This window comes from Macaca nemestrina, chromosome 1, assembly GCF_043159975.1.
Source record: "Macaca nemestrina isolate mMacNem1 chromosome 1, mMacNem.hap1, whole genome shotgun sequence".
Classification (NCBI taxonomy): Eukaryota; Metazoa; Chordata; class Mammalia; order Primates; family Cercopithecidae; genus Macaca; species Macaca nemestrina.
In genome coordinates, this window is record NC_092125.1 from 60,056,977 (window position 1) to 60,084,370 (window position 27,394).

Below are 27,394 nucleotides of genomic sequence, written 5' to 3' on the forward strand. Positions count from 1 at the left end.
TCGTGGCCCGGCGGGTGAGCAACGGCGCTGCGGACCATGGCTAGCGGAGAGCCTTCCCCCGGCGGCGGCGCGGCCCGGCGACCGCTGCACTCGGCGCAGGCGGTGGACGTGGCCTCGGCCTCCAACTTCCGGGCCTTTGAGCTGCTGCACTTGCACCTGGACCTGCGGGCTGAGTTTGGGCCTCCAGGGCCTGGCGTAGGGAGCCGGGGGCTGAGCGGCACCGCGGTCCTGGACCTGCGCTGCCTGGAGCCCGAGGGCGCCGTCGAGCTGCGGCTGGACTCGCACCCGTGCCTGGAGGTGACGGCAGCGGCCCTGCGGCGGGAGCGGCCCGGCTCGGAGGAGCCGCCCGCGGAGCCCGTGAGCTTCTACACGCAGCCCTTCTCGCACTACGGCCAGGCCCTGTGCGTGTCCTTCCCGCAGCCCTGCAGCGCCGCCGAGCGCCTCCAGGTGCTGCTCACCTACCGCGTCGGGGAGGGACCCGGGGTGAGTGAGCCCCGGACTGCGCCCGCGGCTGCCTGCCCGCCCTTCCGGCCCCGAGCCGCCCTACGCCCGCACCTACCCCACCCGGGAGGAGGGACCGGGAGGGCCCTTCCAGCGCGTCCCTGGAGGAGCCGAGCTCCCTGCGCGCCGCCTCTGGGCCTCCTCCCCTTGCTTCCTGTTTTCCTCCCGGGTTGCCTGGTTTCCTTCTTCTGAACTTGCTCCGGTCATTCAGCGGTGCACCCTTCGCCTTTTCCATCCTTCCGCGTCTCCTCCCTGGCCTTGGTGGCTTGTCTGCATTGCGCCGCGTTCCCGCTCATCGCACACTGCCGTTTCTGACATCTTCCGTGGCTTCCTGGATGACCTATTCATGCATTTCACTTAGTGCTGTCTTGGACTTTTGGACCGAGGTCCCTGATTGTCAGCCACCTTATCTCTGCTTTATGGTGGCTCGGGAATTAGCCAGATGCTGATCTAGGTCTTTGTTCTGTGTGGTCTTCTAGTTCCACGGTTAAAGCTTATATCTTTGTTTTTGTTTCCTCCTGTGAAGTCCTGGATTTGATTAACGAAAGATTTTGAGTAAAAGTGAGAACCGGAATTAGGGTGCTATAAGTAATAATTTGGCCTTCTCACTGTTAGTTAGCTCTTTAATTTTTTTCGGAGTTGGGGGCAAATACTGGAAATAAGAGATGGAGTTAGGTGGCTTATGTCTGTAAGAGTCAGAAAATCCTTAGGCTGTGGCTGCCAGTTATCTCTCAGGTAGAGTGAGTTGCAAGTTTCACAGTAAACAGCTTGCTTACAGTTTAATTTTTCTTTTATTTATGTATTTGAGGCAGAGTCTCACTCTGTCGTCCAGGCTGGAGTGCAGTGGCAAGATCTCGGCTCACTGCAACCTCTGCCTCCTGGGCAGAGGTTCAAGCCATTCTCGGACCAACCAGGACTGCAGGCGTGCGCCACCACACCCGGCGAATTTTTTTTTTTTTTTTTTTTTTTTTTTTTTTTGAGACGGAGTCTCGCTCTGTCGCCCAGGCTGGAGTGCAGTGGCCGGATCTCAGCTCACTGCAAGCTCCACCTCCCGGGTTCATGCCATTCTCCTGCCTCAGCCTCCCGAGTAGCTGGGACAACAGGCGCCCGCCACCGCGCCCGTCTAGTTTTTTGTATTTTTTAGTAGAGACGGGGTTTCACCGTGTTCGCCAGGATGGTCTCGATCTCCTGACCTCGTGATCCGCCCGTCTCGGCCTCCCAAAGTGCTGGGATTACAGGCTTGAGCCACCGCGCCCGGCCTCACCCGGCGAATTTTTGTATTGTTTAGTAGAGACAAAATTTCACCATGTTGGTCAGGCTGATCTCGAACTCCTGAGAACTCCTGACCTCGAGACCCGCGCCGGGCCCACAGCTTGGTTTTGTACGTTAGGGAGACATGATACATCAATCAGTATATGTAAGAAGTACATTGGTTCGGTCTGAAAAGGCGGGACAACTTGAAGCAAAGGCAGGAAGACTGGAAGCAGGAAGGAGCTTCCGGGTCACAGATAGGTGATACACAAATGGTTACCTTCTTTTGAGTTTCTGATGAGCCTTTCCAAAGGAAGCAAATCAGATATGCATCCATCTCAGTGAGCAGAGGAGTGGCTTTGAATAGAATGGGAGGCAGGTGTGCCCTAAGCGGTTCCCAGCTGGAGTTTTCCTTAGTGATTTTGGGGCCCCAGAGATTTTCCTTTCACAGGCAGATAACACCACCGCACTCCATCCTGAGCAACAGAGTGCAACCCTGTTTTAACAAAAAAAAAGCAAAGATGATGAGTAAGCAATTTTGGTGGAGGTGGGGATTATGGCTAATATTTAATAAGATGAACCAGGCACTAGTCTTAAGTGTGGGACATATGTTAAATGAGTTGTCTTTCCATAAGTGGCTAATATGGTACATGGTGGGTAAGCTGTGTTAACTTTTACTGCTAACTTTTGTATTTATTTATTTATTTATTTATTTTTTGAGACAGGGTCAAAAAGCTCCCTACATTGTTCTTTTTCAAAATCTCATTTCCAGGCTGGGTGCCGTGCTTACATCTGTAATCCCAGCACTTTGGGAGGCCAGGGCTGGCAGGTCACCTGAGGTCAGGAGTTTGAGACCAGCCTGGCCAACATGGTGAAACCCCATCTCCACTAAAAATACAAAAATTAGCTGGGTGTGGTGGCTCACACTTGTAATCCCAGCTACTTGGGAGGCTGAGGCAGGATAATTGCTTGAATCTGGGACACGGAGGGTTGCAGTGAGCCAAGATCATGCCATTGCATTCCAGCCTGGATGACAGAGCAAGACTACATCTTAAAAAATAAAAAAAAAAAAAATCTCATTTCCTAGCTGATCAGTAAAAACATCACTGATTGATGGCGTTCAATGATCAGTCAATTGATCAATCATCATTGACTGGTAGAGTGGCACCATCTCAGCCCGCTGCAGCCTTGACTTCCCTGGCTCAAGTGATCCTCCCACCTTAGCCTCCTGAGTACCTGGGACCAACCACAGATCTGCCACCTCCACACCTGGCTAATTTTTGTTATTTTTTTATAGAGATGGGGTTTCGCCATGTTGCCCAGGCTGGTCTTGAACTCCTGGGTTCAAGTCATCTGCCCGCTTTGGCGTCCCAAAGTGCCGGGACTACAAGTGTGAGCCAACATACCTGGCCTAATTTTTTTTTAATAGACTTTATATTTTAAAACATTAACAGAAGAATTAAGCAGCTAGTTCCCATCTACAGTCCAGTACTCCCTACATACTCATATACACACAGATTCCCCTCTTGCTACCATTTTACATTAGTATGACACATTTGTTACAGTTAACCAATGCTGATATATTATTAACCAAGACTAAATCATTTTACATTAGTATAATAATATATTTGTTATAATTAATAAACCAGTACTGATACTGGAGTCCATAGGTTTTTCAGAGTCCCTTAGTTTTTACTTTATGTCTTTTTCCGTTCCAGGAAGCCATCCGGAATTCCATGTTATATTTAGCTGTCATGTATCCTCTTGGGACTCTGACAGTTTGTTTTTTGAGACAGGGTCTTGCTCTGTCACCCAGGCTGTAGTGCAGTGAGCGACACAATCATGGCTCACTGCGGCCTTGATCCCCCTGGTTCAAGTGATCCTCCTGCTTCAGCCTCCCTACCAAGTAGCTGGGACTACAGGTGCATACAACTGCACCCAGCTAATTTTTTGAATTTATTATTTGTAGAGATGAGGTCTCACTGTGTTGTCCAGGCTGGTCTCAAACGCTTGGGCTCAAACAATCCTCCCACCTTGGCCTCCCAAAGAAAGTGCTAGAATTACAGGCATGAGCCACTGCTCCCAGCCAGTTTTTAATTTTTTTATTTTTATTTTTTCTATGGAGACAGAGTCCCCCTGTGTTGCCCAGGCTGATCTCAAACTCCTGGCCTCAAGCAATCCTCCTGTCTTGACCTCCCAAAGTGCTGGCATTACAGGTGTGAGCCACTGAACCCAGCCAACCTTGACAGTTTTGAGGAGTGTTGGCCAGGTATAGTGTAGGATGCCCCTGTATTGAAACTTATCTGATGTTTTCTCATGATTAGACTGGGATTATGAGTTTTGAGGGGCAATTCACAGAGGTAAAGTGCCTTTTTTTTTTTCTTGAAATGGAGTTTCGCTCCTGTTGCCCAGGCTGGAGTACATTGGCGTGATCTCGGCTCACTGCAACCTCCGCCTCCCTGGTTCAAGAGATTCTCCTCCCTCAGCCTCTGAAGTAGCTGGAACTACAGGCACGTGCCACCACGCCAGGCTAATTTTTGTATTTTTAGTAGAGACAGGGTTTCCCTATGTTGGCCAGGCTCGTCTTGAACTCCTGACCTCAGGTGATCTACCCGCGTCAGCCTCCTAAAGTGCTGGGATTAACAGGTGTGAGCCACCGCGCCCAGCCAAAGTGCCATTTTCATTGGGTATTGAGGGCGCATAGTATCCACGTGATTTATAACTGTCAGCGTTGATCTCGGTCCCCTGGCTGAAGCAGTGTTTATCAGCTTTCTCCACTCTCTCTCATCCCTTTCTATACTGCACTGTACCTGTTATAAGGACACTAATTAATTTTTTCACACACAAAAACTCAAAGAAAAACCCAGCATCCCAACGTAGCTTCCTTATGCCTCTTACAATAGGTCTCAGACACCGCTGTGTTCAGAGCCCTTCATTAGACTTGCCCAGGCCTGCCTCTCCCACTCTGCATCTGGAGCCTGCATCTGTTTATGCCTTTGCTCATGTTGCTGCTTGTCTCCTTGTCAATGTCTCCTCCCTGCCTTTCCAGCCATCTCAATCCTGCTTGTCTTTGAAGGTCCAGCCAGAAACTTTTCTTTCTTCCTCTGTGAAATCATCCTGGAATAATCAAATCCATTTCTAAATTCTAAATGGTATTTGTTACTGACATATACTCCACCCTGCTCTGCTTCCAGGTAAATGAAAGCCTGTTTGCTGTAGGCAAAAACTGGGTTTTGTTATAATCATTCAGATTTGCCTTTTTTTTTTTTTTTTCTGAGGCAGAGTCTCGCTCTGTCACCCAGGCTGGAGTGCATTGGCATGATCTCAGCTCACTGCAACCTCTGCCTCCCGGGTTCAAGCAATTCTCCTGCCTCAGCCTCCTGAGTAGCTGGAATTACAGGTGCATGCCATCACGCCCAGCTAATTTTTGTATTTTTAGTAGCAACAGGGTTTTACCATTTTAGCCAGGTTGGTCATGAACCCCTGACCTCAAGTGAGCCACCTGCATCGGACTCCCAAAGTGCTGGGATTACAGGAGTGAGCCACTGCACCCAACCCAGATTTGCCCTTTGTTTAAGAGCTAACAGAATGCAGATAAAGAATCATATAACCAGTGCCTATGATATAGAATACATTTCTTCTGAAAAGGTAAGTTTTAGGAATAGAAAACAAATATTAAACCAGGCGCAGTGGCTCATGCCTGTAATCCCAGCACTTTGAGAGACTGAGGTGGGCAGATCACCTGAGGTCAGGAACTCAAGACCAGCCTGACCAACATGATGAAACCCCGTCTCTATTAAAAATACAAAATTAGCCGGGTGTGGCGGCACATGCCTGTAATCCCAGCTACTTGGGAGGCTGAGGCAGGAGACTCACTTGAAACCCGGGCGGCGGAGATTGCAGTGAGCCAAGATCGCACCATTGCACTCCAGCCTGGGCGACAAGAGTGAAACTCTGTCTCAAAAAAAAAAAAAAAAAGAAAGAAAAAAGAAAACATATATTAGGCTGAGCATGATGGCTTATTCCTGTAATCCCAGCACTTTGGGAGACTGAGGTGGGCGGGTTGCTTGAGGCCAGGAGTTGGAGACCAGCCTGGCCAACATGGTGAAACCCTCTCTCTACAATACAAAAATTAGCTGAGCTTGGTGGTGCACACGCCTGTGGTCCCAGCTACTTGGGAGGCTGAGGCATGAGAATCACTTGAACCTGTGAGGTGGAGGTTGCAGTGAGCCAAGATTGCACCACTATACTCCAGCCTGGGCGACAGAGCAATACTCTGTCTCAAAAAAGAAAAGAGAATACGTATTAATCACTGACTCCCAGTTGAGTTCTGCTTTTCTGAGTCTTATCACAAGTCCAAATGCAGTTGCTTCAGTAGTTTTTTGTTTGATGAGAAACTACTGTAGAGAGGAGGACACAGACAGGGTACAGATGAAAGGGTCAGAGGCTAGGTCCAGGGTCCCTGAGATGACGCATGGGATGCCGTGAGGAAAGGACCCTTTCTGGTGGCTCTGCCCTGTGAAGTGGGTGTCATACTTTGGCTTGGATTCCAGGATGAACTAAATACACAAGAGGAGAGAGCTTTCTAGTTCGAACCAGACTGGCTGGCAGAAAGGTTTTAAGGATTACCTAAAATTCTCTCATTCCAGCCAGCTCACTTCTCTGGCCAGACTGAGCTCGTGTGGGAGAGATGTCAGTTCTGAAATGTTCTTCTTTTCGCTTAGGTTTGCTGGTTGGCTCCGGAGCAGACAGCAGGAAAGAAGAAGCCCTTTGTGTACACCCAGGGCCAGGCTGTCCTAAACCGGGCCTTCTTCCCTTGCTTCGACACGCCTGCTGTTAAATACAAATATTCAGCTCTTATTGAGGTAAGGAGACTAAGATTAGGTGCACCTGCCCTTGGGATTAAGAAATAATTTCAGATCTATCAAACAGGTCACATTTCAGTGGTAAATTATTATATCCATTCAGTAGTACTTCTGAAAAATTGCTTACTTTTAAATTCTTCCACCCACTGAAGTTGTATGTAGCCTTCCTCTAAATCCCATCAGTTGAGCACAGATTTAGTTTCTTGAAACCTTTGTGTTCTCCAAGATAGACTCCGGGCCATTATCATCACACACAGGTGGCTGGTCATGCTTTATTCAAACTAATCAAAAGGAGACTCTCTCCAGGTAAAATCTCCTAAGCTTTCTCTGTTGTCAGGTCCCAGATGGCTTCACAGCTGTGATGAGTGCTAGCACCTGGGAGAAGAGAGGTCCAAATAAGTTCTTCTTCCAGATGTGTCAGCCCATCCCCTCCTATCTGATAGCTTTGGCCATCGGAGATCTGGTTTCGGCTGAAGTTGGACCCAGGTAGGAGACAAAGACCCCACAGGCAAGGTTGGATTGGCCTCAGAGGCAAGGAGGACTCTGACCAGTGGACCTGCTGGGGTGGTTCTTGGGGAGTCTTGGATCCTCTGTCTGAGTCCAGAGCCTTTCTGCAGCTCATGTAGCATGAGCACAGCTGGAGGAAGTGCTCGTTTTCTCCCCACCTTTCCCACTCCCTCTTTCCAGTTCTAATCCTGCTGCCTGGAATAACATCATCAGCCCTGCTAGCAGTAGTGTTGTCCTGGGCTGCCTTACAGAGGGATGTTGGAATTTAGGCTGCAATTTTGTGAAATTGATTTTTTTTTTTTTTGAGATGGAGTCTCGCTGTGTTGCCCAGGCTGGACTGGAGTGCAATGGCATGATCTCAGCTCACTGCAACCTCTGCCTCCTGGGTTCAAGCGATTCTCCTGCCTCAGCCTCACAAGTAACTGGGACTGCAGGCATGCCCCACCATGCTCAGCTAATTTTTGTATTTTCAGTAGAGACAGGGTTTCACCATGTTGGCCAGGCTGCTTTCAAACTCCTGACCTCGGGTGATTCACCTGCCTCGGCCTCCCAAAGTGCTGGGATTACAGGCATGAGCCATCATGCCCGGCCTGGGAAATGGATCTTTATTAATATCTTTAAGTTTTAATGCCCTTCTAGCAGCTATGTCTACTTTCCTATCTTCGTACCAAATCTTCCCCATTTTCTTTTGCGCTTAGTTACTGGAAATACACAACTTTGGTATCATTATTTCCTTCTAAGAGGGAAGTGGACTCTTCGTGTCTGCAGCGGATGCGTGAGTCTAAGCCTGCGGTGGCAGCAATGCCTCCGTGAGGTTAGATGGATCTTGTGAAGATAAAAAGTGATTTTGTAAGGTTTCCTGAGAAAAGAGGTTTGACCAGGAGTCTAGGTTTTTCCTGGCTCTCATATTACCTGCCACTATAGCTTGGTCCCAATGTGGGAGCATCAAAGGCTGGACAGTGAAACGGTGACCTTTTCCTGGTGCTGTTGCTGTTCTTTATCTCTAGCCCTGCTCCCAGTTCCTAGAGGCAGTGGTGTCCTTGACAAGATTAGTTACAAGCCTCAGACTTCATAATTGGGCTCAGTGGCACTGCTGGTATCATGAGTCTTAGTTTCTGGTTATCAGATGGAATAATAGATGGGATTCCACTGGCATCTGCTCCCAGTGCACACACTCAAAACAATACCAGTCTGGAAAGACAAAGTGCCCTCCTCTTATGAAGGGCTGTCTTCCTAATAGGCAGGGTAGGAAATAACCAAAAGGATGTCATCTTTGCAACAGACAAGCAAGTAGATAAGTAAAGGAATGTCGTTTCCAAGAATACCCTTACTAAGGTTCTATTTGTGAGAGTATGAACTATTAATGGGAAATGACAGAACAATAGATTCTAAAGATACTGAATGATAATGATTTATTTTTATACTGCCTGTAATAAAATGACAACATGGTATATTGAACTAGGTGACAGGATCCACTTTAACTGGTGGTAATGACTTATTCCTTCCCTGATTAGATGGACAGTCCTTGCCTCCTGGGTCACATTGTAGGGTCTTGTGGGGGGTTTATTTATTGTTTTTGAGACAGAGTCTTGCTCTGTTGCCGAGGCTGGAGCGCAGTGGTGCGATCTTGGCTCCCCACAACCTCCGCTTCCCAGGTTCAAGCGATTCTCTAGCCTCAGCCTCCCGAGTAGCTGGGCCTACAGGTGCGTGCCACCATTTCTGGCTAGTTTTTATATTTTTAGTAGAGATGGGGCTTCACTATATTGGCCAGACTGGTCTTGAACTCCTGACCTCGTGATCCACCCACCTCAGCCTCCCAACGTTCTGAGATTACAGGCGTGAGCCACCACACCCGGGCATGGGGGTTTATTAAATGGGAGGGTTTTCTGGCAAGGTATGTCACCTATCCCAGTCCCTGTTACTGCAAGAGGAAAATCCTGGACAGAGGGGAATTATGGATATATCCCAGTAGGCCCTTTTATTTATAATCTCTTCTAATCCTTACACAGACTCCATGAGGATGATACTCTCTACATTTTAAAAATAAGCAAACCAAGGCTGTGGTGAGTGGCTTGTGCAGGACCACTAGTTGGCAAAACTGGAATTAAAATGCAGGTATTTCCATTGCAAATCCAGTGCTCTTTGCACTATACTACGGGTGATGAGATTGCAGCTTGACTGAGAGCGTCCTCATTTATTTTGACAGAAATGTGTGTCCTGGTGGAGGTATCTTGGATGACTGTCTTAAACCTTCTAGTTGTAGCAAGCTGAAGTCCACTGGGCTGAAGGACTATGGTAATTTTGATATTCAAGGTGGTGGTAGAACAGTTCACAAAGTAATTCCTTGAAGACACTGACTGCCGTCCCATGGTCTTTTTCTGTCTGGTGTCCTGTCACATCATCTTTGGCAACTTTTGTCTCCTAACACCCAGGGTTGAGGGTGGCTGCAGGGTTTCCTGTGCTGTGCCCTGCCCTTCTTGTTTTCCCCTCTCTCCCTTCCTCTCTCTTTCTCTCTTGCTTTCTTTTCTTGTCTCGCTCTCTTGTCCAGGCTGGAATGCAGTGGCATAAGAGCCCACTGAACCTCAGGCTACCGGGCTCAAGCAATCCTCCCACTTCAGTCTCCAGAGTAGCTGGAACCACAGCTACTCTGTCACCATGCCCAGCTAATTTTGTTTATTTTTTGCAGAAGCAGAGTCTTGCTATGTTGTCTAGGCTGATCTTGATCTCCTGTGCTCAAGAGATCCTCCCAGCTCGGCCTCCCAAAGTGTTGGGATTGTAGGCATGAGCCACCGCACCAACCTTCAGGGTTTCTTGACCTCTACTCAGAGAGCCTTCTTCACTCTGTCAGCCACCCATATTCACAGCCATGCTCTGGAATCTAGAGCCTAGACATCGTCATTGTCATGAACTGTACCATATCTGAACTTTTAAGCCACTTGTCCTCATTCATCCTGACTCTGCTAACCTTCCAGCTCTCTGACAGCCTCCCTCCCACTGTATTCCACCACATCTCCTCCTTGAGCTCATGGCAGCCTCCCTTCCGGCAAGCCACTCATTTCTCCTGGGCAGTCAAGACCCTCCTGACTGGGCTTCCCTCCCTGGCCCAAGTGTGTGGTTGGTTACCTCTTACCAACACCCCAAACCTCCTTGCCCACTATTCCGCTGCTGTAATGTCCCAGTCCCTTGTTATACAATTCCTTTTCTCTACTTCTATGAGTGGGTATTTGGGAGATATAGAAAATAGTGAAACTATACAGTAATACCACTATAACTTCCTTTTTTTTTTTTTGAGACGGAGTCTCGATCTGTCACCCAGGCTGGAGTGCAGTGGCGCGATCTCAGCTCACTGCAACCTCTGCCTCCCGGGTTCACGCCATTCTCCTGCCTCAGCCTTCTGAGTAGCTGGGACTACAGGCGCCCGCCACCACACCCAGCTAATTTTTTTGTATTTTTAGTAGAGACAGAGTTTCATCGTGTTAGCCAGGATGGGCTTGATCTCCTGACCTCGTGATCCGCCCGCCTCAGCCTCCCAAAGTGCTGGGATTATAGGCATGAGCCACCATACCCGGCTACCACTATAACTTTCTCAATTCTTCGTGAAAAGTTGGAATTAAAGGAAAGTCGAAATAGACATTTGTGAGGTTTTCCAGAAAAATGTAACAGATGTACAGTCTTCAACAGCAGGTGTGCTTTCAAGGTTGTTCAATAGTCATTTTGTTTATCTTTCCATCTCACTCCCTTTATACTGTTCTAAGACTATACTCTTCAAATTTACTGTCCAATCCCATCCCCTCACTTAAGCAAAAGGTCTTGTCTCCTGTTTTACTGAGAATATTAAATTCATCAGATAAGATTATGTCAGCTTCCTGTCCTCCACTTAAAAAGTTATCTTCATCTGCTTCTATCCTTCCAGACTGTGATGAGGGTCCTTCCTTCTGTTTAAAGCCAAATCTCTTCCCTCACATGTCCTCTGGGACTTTGCCTCATCATTTATGTCTCTGTCTTCAGATCTGCAGCCTCCCCCTCTAGACAAGCACCATTTTCTTTTAGATCTATAGCAAAGCAAAAAACAAACTCAAAGCTGGGCATGGTGGTTCACGCTTGTAATCCCACCTCTTTGGGAGGCCAAGGTGGGTGGATCACCTGAGGTCAGGAGTTCGAGACTAGCCTGGCCAACGTGGTGAAACCCCATCTCTCCTAAAAACACAAAAATCATCCGGACATGGTGGTGCATGCCTATAACCCCCGCTACTCAGGAGGCTGAGGCAGGAGAATCACTTGAGCATGGGAGGTGGAGGTTGAGCTGAGATTGCACTACTGCACTCCAGCCTGGGTGACAAAGTGAGACTCCACCTCAAAAAAAAAGCCAAAAACAAACAAACAAACAAACAAACTCGGCTGGGTGCAGTGGCTCATGGCTGTAATCCCAGCACTTTGGGAGGCTGAGGCAGGTGGATCATGAGGTCAAGAGATCTAGACCATCCTGGTTAACATGGTGAAGCCCTGTCTCTACTAAAACTACAAAAACAAAAATTAGCCAGGTGTGGTGGCGGGCGCCTGTAGTCCCAGCTACTCAGGAGGCTGAGGTGGGAGAATGGTGTGAACCCAGGAGGAGGAGCTTGCAGTGAGCCTGGGTCGCACCACTACACTCCAGCCTGGGTGAAAGAGCAAGACTCCGTCTCAACAAACAACCAACCAACTAAAAAAACCCTTAACTCCATATTCTCTTCTGGCACAACACACTGTCCTTCCCTCTGTAGCCAGGTGACTTGAGTAGCATGTATACTCACTGGCTGCACTTCTTGAAACCCCCCCCACCCCACCATCATTTATTGCTACAATCTACAATGGAATCCAGCCCCCCACCCTTGCCATGCCGTTGAAACTCTGTAGTAAAGGCCGGGCGCGGTGGCTCACGCCTGTAATCCCAGCACTTTGGGAGGCCGAGGCGGGTGGATCACAAGGTCAGGAGATCGAGACCACGGTGAAACCCCGTCTCTACTAAAAATACAAAAAATTAGCCGGGCGCGGTGGCGGGCGCCTGTAGTCCCAGCTACTCAGGAGGCTGAGGCGGGAGAATGGCGTAAACCCAGGAGGCGGAGCTTGCAGTGAGCCGAGATCGCGCCACTGCACTCCAGCCTGGGCGACAGAGCCAGACTACGTCTCAAAAAAAAAAAAAAAAAAGAAACTCTGTAGTAAGAGAGGTTATTTGCCTCGATACAGGTAACACATGTGATGCTTTTAGCCCTCGCCTTCATGTTCTGCTGTTTTTCCTTCAGGCCCCGTTGACCCTCCTCTAGCTTCTGTGCCACCACCCATGCTGGTCGTCGGGCCTCCTGGTTAGTCCTTTCTCATCTCCTTCCCTGACCCTTTGCCCAGCTCCTTGTGTGTCGGTGTTGCCCAAGGCTCTGTCCTTGACCTGTTCTTTTCTCCTACATGCTTTCCATGGAGAAACTCACTCATCCTTTTTTTTTTTTTTTTTTTTTTTTTTTTTTTTTTTTGAGACGGAGTCTCACGCTGTTGCCCAGGCTGGAGTGCAGTGGCGCGATCTCGGCTCACTGCAAGCTCCGCCTCCCGGGTTCCCGCCATTCTCCTGCCTCAGCCTCCTGAGTAGCTGGGACTACAGGCGCCCGCCACCGCGCCCGGCTAATTTTTTTGTATTTTTAGTAGAGACGGGGTTTCACTGTGGTCTCGATCTCCTGACCTTGTGATCCGCCCGCCTCGGCCTCCCAAAGTGCTGGGATTACAGGCTTGAGCCACCGCGCCCGGCCTTTTTTTTTTTTTTTTTGAGACGGAGTCTCGCTCTGTCTCCCGGGCTGGAGTGCAGTGGCCGGATCTCAGCTCACTGCAAGCTCCGCCTCCCGGGTTTACGCCATTCTCCTGCCTCAGCCTCCCAAGTAACTGGGACTACAGGCGCCCGCCATCTCGCCCGGCTAGTTTTTTGTATTTTTTAGTAGAGACGGGGTTTCACCGTGTTCGCCAGGATGGTCTCGATCTCCTGACCTCGTGATCCACCCGTCTCGGCCTCCCAAAGTGCTGGGATTACAGGCTTGAGCCACCGCGCCCGGCCCGAAACTCACTCATTCTTGTAGTTTAACATATTTTCTGTGTCCTGCAGCCAGAATGATCTCTTAAAACTCAATCTGATAATGTCACTTGTTGCCTTAAAATGCTCCCATGGCTCTGAAGGTCCAGTTCTGTAACAGGGTATCTGAGGCTCTTTGTGACCCTGACCCTCTTGGGCCTCTCATGTCCCGTCTCCTGCCACTGCCTCCCCCATTGCAGTCTGATCCTGTCCTCGAGTAATCCCAGACCCTCGGTGCTTCCTCACATGCATATGCAGCGTTTCATGGCTAGGTCTTTGCTTTTGATATTTGGGAAGTACCTAATACTGGTTTTCCAATATCTTTTCTTCCTGTTAGAATAGTTCCTATCCTTCAGCAAAGGCAGAGAGGAAGTTTTCCCTCATCCTGGCCTGGACCCATCCCACTTTGCCATCAGTCTTTTTTTTTTTAAACAGAGTCTTGGCCGGGCGCGGTGGCTCAAGCCTGTAATCCCAGCACTTTGGGAGGCCGAGACGGGCGGATCACGAGGTCAGGAGATCGAGACCATCCTGGCTAACATGGTGAAACCCCGTCTCTACTAAAAAATACAAAAAAACAACTAGCCGGGCGAGGTGGCGGGTGCCTGTAGTCCCAGCTACTCGGGAGGCTGAGGCAGGAGAATGGCGTAAACCCGGGAGGCGGAGCTTGCAGTGAGCTGAGATCCGGCCACTGCACTCCAGCCTGGACCACAAAGTGAGACTCCATCTCAAAAAAAAAAAAAAAAAAAAAAAAAAAAACAGAGTCTTAACTCTGTTGCCCAGGTTGGAGTGCCATGGTGTGATCTTGGCTCTCCGCAACCTCCGCCGCCTGGGTTCAAGCGATTCTCCTGCTTCAGCCTCTCAAGTAGCTGGGATTACAGGCACGCATCACCATGCCCTGCTGATTATTTTTTGTATTTTTTTTTAATAGAAACAGGGTTTCACCATGTTGGCCAGGCTGGTCTTGAACTCTTGACCTCGGCCTCCCAAAGTACAGTGATTACAGACATGGGCTACCAGCCCAGCTAGTCTCTCATTCATATGTCCGTATGGAAAAGCAGTTCTACAGTGCAGCCGGGGGCTCTTGGTCAAGCAGAGCCTTTGGCTGCAGGAGCCGAGTCCATTGCATCTTTCCATTAGACTGGATCTTCTTGTTTTGTTTTTGTTTCCTCCAAGCCACCTTTGTTTCCCTATCTTTTTATTATGTAAATTTCAAATATCTAGAAAATTGAAAGGATGATGCATTGAACACCTATAGAACCATCTACTTTGTTATACTAGTTATATGAGTGGATTTGTTTTTGTTTTTGCTAGACTGTTTAAAAGCAAGTAAATCTGTGTGCCTCTCTGAAGAATAAAGGCATTCTCCCTTATAACCACAATCCCATTATTGTACCTAAGGCAGTTAACAAATTTCTATTAACATTAGTAGGTTTGGATCGGACACAGTGGCTCATGCCTATAATCCCAGCACTTTGAGAGGCTGAGGCAGGTGAATCATTTGAACCCAGGAGTTCGAGACCAACCAGGGCAATATAGCGAAACCCTGCCTGTACAAAAAATAAAAAAATTAGCCAGGCATAATGGCATGTACCTATAGTCCTAGCTACTGGCGTTGGGGAGCTGAGGTGGAAGGATCACTTGAGCCCCAGGAGGCGGAGGTTGGATCACATCACTGTACTCCAGCCTGGGCAACAGAACAAGAACCTGTCTTTAAAAAAAAAAAAAAAGGTTTGTCTCTTAAGGTTTTATTCAATTCCAGATTCTATTATTAGAACCCTTTCTTCTTCTTCTTTTCTTTTTTTTTTTTTTTTTTTTTTGAGGTGGAGTCTCCCTCTGTCGCCCAGGCTGGAGTGCAGTGGCGCCATCTGGGCTCACTGCAAGCCCCGCCTCCCGGGTTCACGCCATTCTCCTGCCTCAGCCTCCCGAGTAGCTGGGACTATAGGCGCCCGCCACCACACCTGGCTAATTTTTTGTACTTTTAGTAGAGATGGGGTTTCACCGTGTTAGCCAGGATGGTCTCAATCTCCTGACCTCATGATCCACCCGCCTCGACCTCCCAAAGTGCTGGGATTACAGGCATGAGCCACCGCACCCAGCCTTAGAACCCTTTCTTATCTCTCCTATAAGTAGAGAGAAGAAAACTAACATTTACTGTATAAACCGCTGTTTGAAGGGCTTTTGTGTGTTGTCTTATTTAATCTTCACTCATTTTACCGATGAGGAAACTGAGGCTCAGAAAGGTTAAATCACTTTTGCAAGATTGCATTCAGTAGTGAAACCATAACCGTGTAGCACGGTTCCACCTCCATGCAGCTGTCTGGGGTCCTTGTTTCTCAGGTGTGGGGAGCGGTCTCTTGGATCTGTGTGGTGATCTGATCTTGCACCCCGTCACTGTGGCTGACTGCACTGTCACATTCTCTTGTCTGAGGCCAATTTTCTACAGGTGCTTTCAGGATCGGGTCACTGTGATGGTCTCTAAGCACCATTCTGCTTTCTCTGCTCTCTTGTCTTTAGGAGCCGGGTGTGGGCTGAGCCCTGCTTGATTGATGCTGCCAAGGAGGAGTACAACGGGGTGATAGAAGAATTTTTGGCAACAGGGGAGAAGCTTTTTGGACCTTATGTTTGGGGAAGGTGTGATATCACATTGACTCTAGTGTCTCCTGTTAAACTGAGTCCCTGGTTTCCATTCTCCCTCTCCATGTGGCTTCTCCACCTCCTGCCTCCCAGAGCAAAGTTTCCCTGATCCTAGAAGTGAAGGAGAGGAGGAAAAGAGGAGGACATGAGCCAGGCTCCTCACTGTTGCTGAGGAGAGGACCTAGGAGACGAGGTTCGTTCTTTTTTTTTTTTTTTTTTTTTTTGAGATGGAGTCTTCTTGCTCCGTCGCCCAGGCTGGAGTGCAGTGGCATGATCTCATCTCATTGCAACCTCCACCTCACCTCCCAGGTTCAAGCGATTCTCCTGCCTCAGCCTCCAGAGTAGCTGGGATTACAGACGCCCCCCACCACGCCCAGCTAATCTTTGTATTTTTAGTAGAGACAGGGTTTCACCCTGTTGGCCAAGCTGGTCTCGAACTCCTGACCTCAGATGATCTGTCTACCTTGGCTCCCAAACTGCTGGGATTACAGGTATGAGCCACCAGGCCCAGCCGAGAAGAGGTTCTTGAGGTGATGAAAATGTGACCTGCAGTTGCCAAGTTTGAGATGGGGCAGCACCGTCAAGATCCTTTGTTGACCTGTGTTTTCCCATTGCTGCAAGTTTCCCCACACTCTGTTTTTAACTTTGACATCTTCACACTTAGGCTCCTTAGATAAAAGGGTGCACGTTGGTCTTTATGACCCCAAGTTGGCCTCCAAGGGACTCCATGTGATGGAGCTGATAATATATACTTACCTTCTCCACACCTGCTTGGAAGGAGAGAGGGAAACAAATGCCTGGAGAGTGAGCTCCAGGAGAGCAGACACCACCTGGATGAGGGAAGTCCCAGCAAGGCAGGGGAGCCACCTGGGAGAAGCACTGAGGAGCCTGGGCTTTATTTTCTGCACTGGGCCCGAAATCATACTCTGCCTGTTTAGCGACTGCATATCTTAGGGCTTGGAAATAGGCTGGAAAGGGAAGCGAGGTAGGGTCTGCTCCAGGAAGCCAGGGCCTCTCGGTGACCTCCCTGCTTCTCGGCAGGTACGACTTGCTCTTCATGCCACCGTCCTTTCCATTTGGAGGAATGGAGAACCCTTGTCTGACCTTTGTCACACCCTGCCTGCTAGCTGGGGACCGCTCCTTGGCAGATGTCATCATCCATGAGATCTCCCACAGTTGGTTTGGGAACCTGGTCACCAACGCCAACTGGGGTGAATTCTGGCTCAATGAAGGTTTCACCATGTACGCCCAGAGGAGGATCTCCACCATCCTCTTTGGTAAAGTGTCCACCCCTCTCCTAAGGACTCTGCCTCCCATTCTTTTTTTTTTTTTTTTTTGAGACGGAGTCTCGCTGTGTCGCCCGGGCTGGAGTGCAGTGGCCGGATCTCAGCTCACTGCAAGCTCTGCCTCCGGAGTTTACGCCATTCTCCTGCCTCATCCTCCCGAGTAGCTGGGACTACAGGCGCCCGCCATCTCGCCCAGCTAGTTTTTTTTGTATTTTTTAGTAGAGACGGGGTTTCACCGTGTTAGCCAGGATGGTCTCGATCTCCTGACCTCGTGATCCACCTGTCTCGGCCTCCCAAAGTGCTGGGATTACAGGCTTGAGCCACCGCGCCCGGCCTCTGCCTCCCATTCTTAACCTGTGGGGCCAGTGTGATCTCCTTATGGGGTTTCAGAATACAAGTGGGGTTTCAGAATACAAACCACATACATGGTTTAACAACTGACTTTTTCCTTCTTTCTTTTTTTTTTGAAGCAGAGTCTTACTCTATCGCCTAGGCTGGAGTGCAGTGGCCCGATCTCGGCTCACTGCAAGCTCCGCCTTCCAGGTTCATGCCATTCTCCTGCCTCAGCCTCCTGAGTAGCTGGGACTACAGGCGCCCGCCACCATGCCCGGCTAATTTTTTTTATATTTTTAGTAGAGACGGGGTTTCACCATGTTAGCTAGGATGGTCTCGATCTCCTGACCTCGTGATCCGCCCGTCTCGGCCTCCCAAAGTGCTGGGATTACAGGCTTGAGCCACCGCGCCCGGCCACATTTTTATGTTTTTAGTAGAGACGGGATTTCGGCATATCGGCCAGACTGGTCTTGAACTCCTGGCCTCAAGTGACCTGCCTGCCTAAGCCTCCCAAAGTGCTGAGACAACAGGTGTGAGCTACCGCGCCCGGCCCTGAACATTTTAAATTACAGAGTCTTTTTTAGTACATATTGTCCATTATCTTCCAGAAAGTTTGTACAAATCTATACTTTCATTCAGAATATAGATAGCAAGAGCCTATTTGTGAATATCTGAATCAGCCATTAGGAATCCTGCAAGCAAATATTTTTATCCCATTGTACAGTTGAAGAAACAGACTGAGAGAGGCTGAGTCACTTACTCAGAGTCAAAACATCTAGGAAAGGGCAGAGCTGGCTGGTTCCAAAACCCTGTCCCCCTCCCCTCCACTATTCCCTCAGTCATTGTTTGTAATGCAAAAGGAGACTTAGAGATCCTTAAAATTTTGGGGTTGATAATTTCTTTTGTCTGACAGAAACAGTCAGATGAAAATAATTCTAAGTTTTCACAGAAGATCAAACCATTACCAAGCACGGTGGCTCACGCCTGAGGCGGGTGGATCACCTGAGGTCAGGGGTTTGAGACCAGCCTGACCAATATGGTGAAACTCCGTCTCTACTAAAAATAAAAAAAGTAGCCAGGCATCGTGGTGTGTGCCTGTAGTCCCAGCTGCTTAGGAAACTGAGATAGGAGAATTGCTTGAATCCAGGAGGCGGAGGTTGCAGTGAGCTGAGATCGTGCCACTGCACTCCAACCTGGGCAACAGAGCAAGACTCTGTCTCAAAAAAAAAGAAGATCAAATCATTTTCTAAAAATAAGGCCGGGGGCCGGGCGTGGTGGCTCACACTTGTAATCCCTGCACTTTAATCCCAGCACTTTGGGAGGCCAAGGCAGACAGATCACCTGAGGTCAGGAGTTTGAGACCAGCCTGGCCAATGTGGCGAAGCCCCCTCTCTACTAAAAATACAAACATTAGTGGGCGTGATGGTGCACATCTGTAATCCCGGCTACTCGGGAGGCTGATGCAGGAGAATGGCTTGAACCTGGGAGGAGGCGGAGGTTGCAGTGAGCCGAGATCATGCCATTGCACTCCAGCCTAGGCGACAGAGCGATGCTGTATCTCAAACAATTAAAATAATAAATAAAATAAGATAAAATAAAAATATAGTACTTTGATAAGGAAAGGTAACTGTCAGAAAGGTGTGATTCTCCCAGTCCTCATTTAAGAGAGAGACTAACAGCCTGAGTTAACCAAGTCCTTTGTAGCCCACAGCAACAGGGAGCTAGGTACTGAATCAGGCTCTTTGTAACTGTCCCTATTTGCCCTGGGTCCCCAGGAGGGTAATGTTATTAAGCTTCAGGTATCTGTTGCTGTTCTTCTTGAGGCCACAAAGAGGCAGCACAGTGTCTCTGTCAGGAAAATACAGTTGGATGTGGTGACAGACTTTTTCCTGGGGGCTTATGTTTGATTCTGCACCAGGCGCTGCGTACACCTGCTTGGAGGCTGCAACGGGGCGAGCTCTGCTGCGTCAGCACATGGACATCACTGGAGAGGAAAACCCACTCAACAAGCTCCGCGTGAAGATTGAACCAGGTCCAGGAGGCTCCTCTGACACCCACTCCCCTCAATTGAGCTTGGAGCCCCAAGTTAATGCAAACTTCATGTTGATCAGTGCACACTTAGAATACTTTATTCGGAGGGAGGGGCACTCCAGAGCTCTTTCTGGCCAATTCTCTGGCCACTAGGCTAACTGAACCCAAGCCACTGCAGCCAGATAGGAGTTCTGTCCAGTCTGTACAGTTTGTGATGACTTCACCATTGCTTTGCATTTGCACAAGTCTGTATTATTTTACCAGGCTCTTTCCCATTCCTTCATGATCATCAGGGCAGATCTGTGGATTCTGTAGAGTAAAAGCATTAGCCTTATTTTACAGAGGACGGGACTGAGTGCCAGACAAGTTAAGTGTCTTGTCCAGGTCATATACCTAATCAGTGCATGACTGCAACTGAGATCCGGGTCCTCTCTCCAAATTCAGAGCTTTTTACTTCCTAACATTTTCCTTCATTCCATGTGTGACTAATCTGAAACCTTTTTATGCAGTCGAAGCTCATGTTCCTTGATGCTGTTAAGTGTGCAAATGAATTTCTTGGAGACTGGTAATTTAGTTTTAGCCTGGAACAGCTGTGAAAACAGCACATTGGCTGGGCATGGTGGCTCATGCCTGTAATCCCAGGTTGAGGCGGGTGGATCATGAGGTCAAGAGTTCAAGACCAGCCTAGCCAATATGGAGAAACGCTGTCTCTACTGAAAATACAAAATTTAGCTGGGCGTGGTGGTGCATGCCTGTAATCCCAGCTACTGGGGAGGCTGAGGCAGGAGAATCGCTCGACCCTGGGAGGCAAAGGTTGCGGTGAGCCGAGATTGTACCACTGTACTCCAGCCTGGGTGATAGAGCAAGACTCTGTCTCAAAAAAAGAAAAAGAAAAAAAAAAAACACTGATCTGGGAGGGGAGGTTGAGTATTTAGGTGACCAATAGGGATGGAAAAGACACAGCCTGGTGCTCAGTGGGAAGAGCTGATGGAACCTACCCACACAAAGTATATCCTGGGACTAAGGAAATGTGTCCGCTCCTCTGGAAGGCTGGTTTCTTTGTCTTCATATTAGATCCACAGTAAATGACCCTCTGAGATCTCCTTGGAAGCACCTTGAGAGAGGCCAAGATCTGGAGAGAGCCCAGGATCTGGACTCCTTGGCCTTGCTGTCCCTGGGGAAGCTGAATTCTGATCTCTTCCATTGCTAGTCTTTTGACTCTAGAGCTAGAGAAGAACGTTACGGGTGACAGGCTACAAAAGCTTAAATCTTGTCTGCTTTCTCCTCTGCCAGGTGTTGACCCGGATGACACCTATAACGAGACCCCCTACGAGAAAGGTTTCTGCTTTGTGTCATACCTGGCCCACTTGGTGGGTGATCAGGATCAGTTTGACAATTTTCTCAAGGTATAGTCACATGAGGGGAGAAGGAAGAGGAGCGGATAAAGCCACTGGGCCTGAGCAAGGGTAGAGGCAGGGGGCGAAAGAGGTAAGGGGTTGGAGGAGGACCCAAGACACAGAAGGACTCCACTCCCCACGGGGCCAGAGAGGGTCTGAAGAGCCTTCCCTCCTCACAGGCCTATGTGCATGAATTCAAATTCCAAAGCATCTTAGCCGATGACTTTCTGGACTTCTACTTGGAATATTTCCCTGAGCTTAAGAAGAAGAGAGTGGATATCATTCCAGGTAAACAGAGGAACTGGCCTACAGGCTTCTAAAAAATAGTAGAGAATGATATCTCATTTACACTCGGAAAGATGGTGGTGGGTGGGAAAACACTGGGTCAGAGTCAGCTAGGTAGGGGCATTTTGAGCAAACCCAGAATCCTGGGATTTATTCCAGACAAATGACTTCTTTTGACTCCTCTCTGCCTCATTTTCTCCCAGTCTGTTTCTTTACTCTCTCCTCTCCTCTCCTCTTGTTTTCCTCACACCTGGACACACATAGTCAGACCCTTAACTTGCCCAGAGAGCTGCCACTGCTGCTGCTGCTGCTGCGCCGTTGCTCTGAGCTAAAACTCACAGGGCAGGAGCGAAGGCAGCACCCCCTCCTACGGCCTTCTGACTGAAGGCAATCCCAGTAGCTGTCCTAATTTCTTTCTTTCCTTCCTTTTTTTTTTTTTTTTGAGACGGAGTTTCACTCTTGTTGCCCAGGCTGGAGTGCAATGGCACGATCTCGGCTCACTGCAACCTCTGCCTCCCGGGTTCAAGCGATTCTCCTGCCTCAGCCTCCCGAGTAGCTGGGATTACAGGCATGCGCCACCACGCCAGGCTAATTTTGTATTTTTAGTAGAGACAGAGTTTCTCCATGTTGGTCAGGCTGGTCTCAAACTCCTGACCTCAGGTGATCTGCCTGCCTCAGCCTCCCAAAGTGCTGGGATTACAGGCATGAGCCACTGCGCCCAGCCCCCAATTTCTGCCTGGGAGGTACTGCTTCCAAAGAAAAAAGGAAAAATGTTCTGTCATGGATGACACAGTCCATTAGACATACCCCCACTTTTTGCTGTGGCCTGAACCCCCCTGAGTCACTCTGTTGTTGGTTTGATGAAGTCTGCATCCTCTGACAGTAGGATTGGTCAGGCCTTTAGCAGCACCTACTGTTCGGTTGGAGGCTTGCATTTTAATGTCATGGGACTCTGGAGCTAATGGTAGTTAATAATTCTAGAGTACTTACTATGCATCAGGTGGTACGCTAAGCTTTTAACGTTTATTTGCTCATGTAATCCTCATAACCGTCACTGAGGCAGGGCCTATCACCCCCACTTTATAGATAAAACTGAGGTGCAGAGGTGAAGTAACATGCCCGAGGCCTCCCAGCTAGTTAATGGCAGAGCAGGGGTAGGAACCGAGGCAGCCTGGTCCTAGAGCCCCAGTGCTTAAGTACAGTGTGGTTCTGGTGATCAGTAGGAGAATGTACACGTGAATAGAGCATCCACCAACTTGGCTCTGACAACACAGTGCTAATTTGGAGTGAAAAGCACTTTCGGCCAGGCGCGGTGGCTCAAGCCTGTAATCCCAGCACTTTGGGAGGCCGAGACAGGCGGATCACAAGGTCAGGAGATCGAGACCATCCTGGCTAACACGGCGAAACCCCGTCTCTACTAAAAACACAAAAAATTAGCCGGGCGATAGGCCGGGCGCGGTGGCTCAAGCCTGTAATCCCAGCACTTTGGGAGGCCGAGACGGGCGGATCACGAGGTCAGGAGATCGAGACCATCCTGGCTAACACGGTGAAACCCCGTCTCTACTAAAAAATACAAAAAACTAGCCGGGCGAGGTGGCGGGCGCCTGTAGTCCCAGCTACTCGGGAGGCTGAGGCAGGAGAATGGCGGGAACCCGGGAGGCGGAGCTTGCAGTGAGCTGAGATCCGGCCACTGCACTCCAGCCTGGTCGACAGAGTGAGACTCCGTCTCAAAAAAAAAAAAAAAAAAATTAGCCGGGCGAGGTGGCGGCGCCTGTGGTCCCAGCTACTCGGGAGGCTGAGGCAGGAGAATGGCGGGAACCCGGGAGGCGGAGCTTGCAGTGAGCTGAGATCTGGCCACTGCACTCCAGCCTGGGCGACAGAGTGAGACTCCGTCTCAAAAAAAAAAAAAAAAAAAAAAAAAACACTTTCACGGTCGAAATGGCACAGTCTCTAGATATCATTATAACTAGGACTCTGCTGGAGCAACTGGTTACATGGGAAAGTAATGTTAAATGCTGGGGAAAGAGTTTGGGATGGAGTGAGGAGAAACTTGAGGTCTCTGGGAGTTGCTTGAGTTGCTTGAACCAACTGACAGTAACCTGGCCAGAGAATTCTGATAGTATCTTCTCTCCTTCTCCCAAACAGGTTTTGAGTTTGATCGATGGCTGAATACCCCTGGCTGGCCCCCTTACCTCCCTGATCTCTCCCCCGGGGACTCACTCATGAAGCCTGCTGAAGAGCTAGCCCAGCTGTGGGCAGCCGAGGAGCTGGACGTGAAGGCCATTGAAGCCGTGGCCATCTCTCCCTGGAAGACCTACCAGCTGGTCTACTTCCTGGATAAGATCCTTCAGAAATCCCCTCTGCCTCCTGGTAAGAAAAAATGGTGAACCAGGGCTCCTTGTGTGCAGAGCTTTATGTCAGGGGCTAGAGAGAGACTCACAAAAAGTAGTGATGCCTGCCTCTAGGGGACTGCCACGTACAATAGGGAGGCTGACCCTCCACAAGGAATGTGCCGTCGGAAGGTTATGGGTTCTACCTACAAGCACCATAAGGACAAAGTCACAAAGCCTGGCAGTGCTCAAGTCCGAAGCTTCTGCAGGTGACTCTTGTAAAGCCTTTGTGTCTATTAAGTCATTTAATTCTCACAGCTCCTCTGGGAAGTAGGTGGTGTGATTTATTTATTTATTTATTTATTTATTTTTTGAGACGGAGTCTCGCTCTGTCACCCAGGCTGGAGTGCAGTGGCCGGATCTCAGCTCACTGCAAGCTCCGCCTCCCGGGTTTAGCCATTCTCCTGGCTCAGCCTCCCGAGTAGCTGGGACTGGTGGTGTGATTTAAATACCCAGGTGACAGAGAATGAACTTGAGGTACAAACAGGTCACACAGAACCCAGTCATCCAAAGCTCTCAACCACTAATGCTTTGTGGCTGCTCAGTCAAAATAATGTTCACCAAGAGGTTAAAAAATAAGTTAGAGCCAAGATGACTTAAAAGTCAGGTGAGTAGCAGGAATACAAATGGAACAGGATATTGGGGGAATATGTCTGCTTTAATCTTGCTCTGTCGACCAGGCTGGAGTGCAGTGGTGCTATTGGCTCACGGCAACCTCCGCCTTCTGAGTTCAAGCGATTCTTGATTCTAGCGCCTTGGCCTCCAAGTAGCTGGGATTACAGGCGTGCACCACCGCACGCCTGTAATTTTTTTGGGTATTTTTAGTAGAGACAGGGTTTCACCGTGTTGACCGGGCTGGTCTCACACTCCTGACCTCAAGTGATCTGGCCACTTCAGCCTCCCAAAGTTCTAGGGTTACAGGCGTGAGCCACCGTGCCTAGCCACAAATCATTTCTTTCTCTTCTCCAGGGAATGTGAAAACACTTGGAGAGACATACCCAAGTATCTCAAATGCCCGGAATGCAGAGCTCCGGCTACGATGGGGCCAAATCGTCCTTAAGAACGACCACCAGGAAGATTTCTGGAAAGTGAAGGAGTTCCTGCATAACCAGGTGGGTGGCCTCTGCCTCGCTCTTCCCGAAAGCACACCGGGACCCACTCGGCCATACGTGAAGTAATCGTGTGGACAGGGCTCATCGAGGACTCATCTGAGGCCCAGAGGGAGGGGCAAATGACCTGAGGACCCTACCACTCAGCCTCTTTACTAGTGTGGCTTTGAAGGCATGGCCCTAGGGACAAGAGGAAGCCTGCAGGCCTGTGGAGCTTTCTGCAGTTCAGCTGGTGAGACCCCAGGAAAAAAAGCTGGCCAGAGCCAACCCAGAGGCGGGAAAGAGGGTGATCGCATCATGCGGGAAACGCCAAGAGGGAAAGGGGCCAGAGGTCGAGCGAGAAGAGCAAAGGCTTGAAGGATAGGTCCCTGCTGCCCTGTGACTTGGGCATGGTTGGGACAGCAGCCAGACCCTCTGTCACCACGTGGAAGTTGCCCTGTTGGGGAAGGGCCCCAGGCTCTCAGGATGAACTGAATGTCATCAGATTCCGGAGCAGGGAGGGGCTGGACTGGAGACGAAGCAGTGCTCTGCAGAAAGTCAGGGCTGCGTGCCTGTTTGGGGATGTTCTGAGCCCTCTGACGGCTTCCTCAAGGCTCTGGATTTTAGGAACTTGTGATGTCGCTGGCTTTTATTTGTGTGAATTTGACCTGTGGGTTTTCCTTTGTTTGACTGCAGTTGGACCGTATGCGGCTGTGAGCTTTATGTGCTGCAGCCGTTGATATCTGCTATTCACTTGATGGCTCACCACCTACCCCTTTCCAAAAGTCTGGAGTCCCACTGTGTCAACCCAACTCATTTGTTTTGTTGAGTGTAGACATCCCCAAGTTAGCATGGATTGGGATGCATATTGAGATCCATCTCCATGGATCTTTGGCCCCCAAGAAGATGCCAGAATTAGAGCACTTCTGATAAGAAACTCCTCATTCCACTGTGGTACCCACATCCCTTTTAGCACCTAGCCATGGCTGCTATTAGGCTGGTACTGGGGGCAGGAGGGCTGGACAGACCCACCGGGCAAGCTTCTTAGGCATGTGTATGTGTGTTTCTTGCAGGGGAAGCAGAAGTATACACTTCCACTGTACCACGCAATGATGGGTGGCAGTGAGGTGGCCCAGACCCTCGCCAAGGAGACCTTTGCGTCCACCGCCTCCCAGCTTCACAGCAATGTTGTCAACTATGTCCAGCAGATCGTGGCACCCAAGGGCAGTTAGAGGCTCGTGTGCATGGCCCCTGCCTCTTCAGGCTCTGCAGGCTTTCAGAATAATTGTTTGTTCCCAAAATCCTGTTCTCTGATCAACTTCCTGGAGTTTATATTCCCTCAGGATAATCTGTTCTCTAGGCTTAGGTATCTGTGACTCTTGGGCCTGTGCTCTGGTGGGAACTTCTCTAGTCCACTGAGCCCTGAGACAGAGAACCTGCCCACAGCTCTCCCCGCTACAGGCTGCGGGCACTGCAGGGCAGCGGGCCTTCTCCGCCTCTCCGCCTCTCCGCCTCTCCGCCTAAGTCTCTGGGAAGAAGTGGAGAGGACTGATTCTCTTCTTTTCTTTTTTTTTCTTTTCTTTTTTCTCGCTGATTTTATGCAAAGGGCTGGCATTCTGATTGTTCTTTTTTCAGGTTTAATCCTTATTTTAATAAAGTTTTCAAGCAAAAATTGTTATGGATTGAGTGACTATTACATTTCTTCCACCAGGGGTCCCCACTGTGTTTGTTCAGGAAAGGTCACTGGGGGAAGCCCAGAGAATGACAGTGTTTCCCTGTCCTCAGCAAACAGCCAGGGTGAAGGAGGTGGGTGTCCCACCCATGCATATGAAAAAATATATGGCAAAATGGCACAGCTGGTACAGGAAAATGAAAAAGGAATAGCATTCCAGTTCTCCGTGAAGCAGCTGAATTCTCTCCCTGCAGCAGCATTCCTATTATCATTTCCATCACTAAGAAAAAAACAAAAGTGGGCTGGGCACAGTGGCTCATGCCTGTAATCCCAGCACTTTGGGAGGCTGAGGTGAGAGGATCACTTGAGCCCAGGAGTTTGAGACCAGCCTGCCCAACATAGTGGGATCTCATCTCTACCAAAAAAAAAAAAAAAAAAAAGGCCGGGCGCGGTGGCTCAAGCCTGTAATCCCAGCACTTTGGGAGGCCGAGACGGGCGGATCACGAGGTCAGGAGATCGAAACCATCCTGGCTAACATGGTGAAACCCCGTCTCTATTAAGAAATACAAAAAAAACTAGCCGGGCGAGCTGGCGGGCGCCTGTGGTCCCAGCTACTCGGGAGGCTGAGGCCGGAGAATGGCGTGAACCTGGGAGGCAGAGCTTGCAGTGAGCTGAGATCCGGCCACTGCACTCCAGCCTGGGCGACAGAGCGAGACTCCGTCTCAAAAAAAAAAAAAAAAAAAAAAGGTCGGGCATGATGGTTCACGCCTGTAATCTCAACACTTTGGGAGGCCAAGGCAGGCAGATCACTTGAGGTCAGAAGGAAGACCAGCGTGGCCAACATGGTGAAGCCCCATCTCTACTGCAAAAATTATATATGTACAAAAATTAGCCATGCATGGTGGCGCACACCTGTAGTTCCAGTTACTTGGGAGGTTGAGGCAGGAGAATCACTTGAACCTGGGAGGTGGAGGTTGCAGTGAGCTGAGATCATGCCGCTGCACTCCAGCCTGGGTGACAGAGCAAGACTTCTATAAAAAAAAAACAAAACACAAAGATAGCTGGGCGT

The 27,394-nt window shown here is 49.4% G+C and overlaps 1 protein-coding gene across 3 annotated transcripts; it reads left to right on the forward strand.

Moving 5' to 3' along the window:
* On the forward strand, window positions 1-26,331 carry RNPE (arginyl aminopeptidase). Of its 3 annotated transcripts, XM_071077957.1 has the most exons (12): window positions 1-483; window positions 6,477-6,617; window positions 6,955-7,103; window positions 9,134-9,187; window positions 15,724-15,840; window positions 16,885-17,120; window positions 19,381-19,494; window positions 20,787-20,899; window positions 21,070-21,178; window positions 23,321-23,545; window positions 24,535-24,677; window positions 25,727-26,331. In XM_071077957.1, exons 1-12 carry the CDS (start codon window positions 37-39, stop codon window positions 25,883-25,885), a joined length of 2,007 nt encoding a protein of 668 aa, XP_070934058.1. In that variant the 5' UTR covers window positions 1-36; the 3' UTR covers window positions 25,886-26,331. The 3 variants fall into 3 exon arrangements, with proteins under 3 accessions (XP_070934058.1, XP_011744902.1, XP_024649510.1); XM_011746600.2 differs by lacking the exon at window positions 9,134-9,187 and having other exon boundaries at window positions 2-483; XM_024793742.2 differs by lacking the exons at window positions 6,955-7,103; window positions 9,134-9,187 and having other exon boundaries at window positions 17-483.
* Window positions 26,332-27,394: the final 1,063 nt, after the last annotated feature.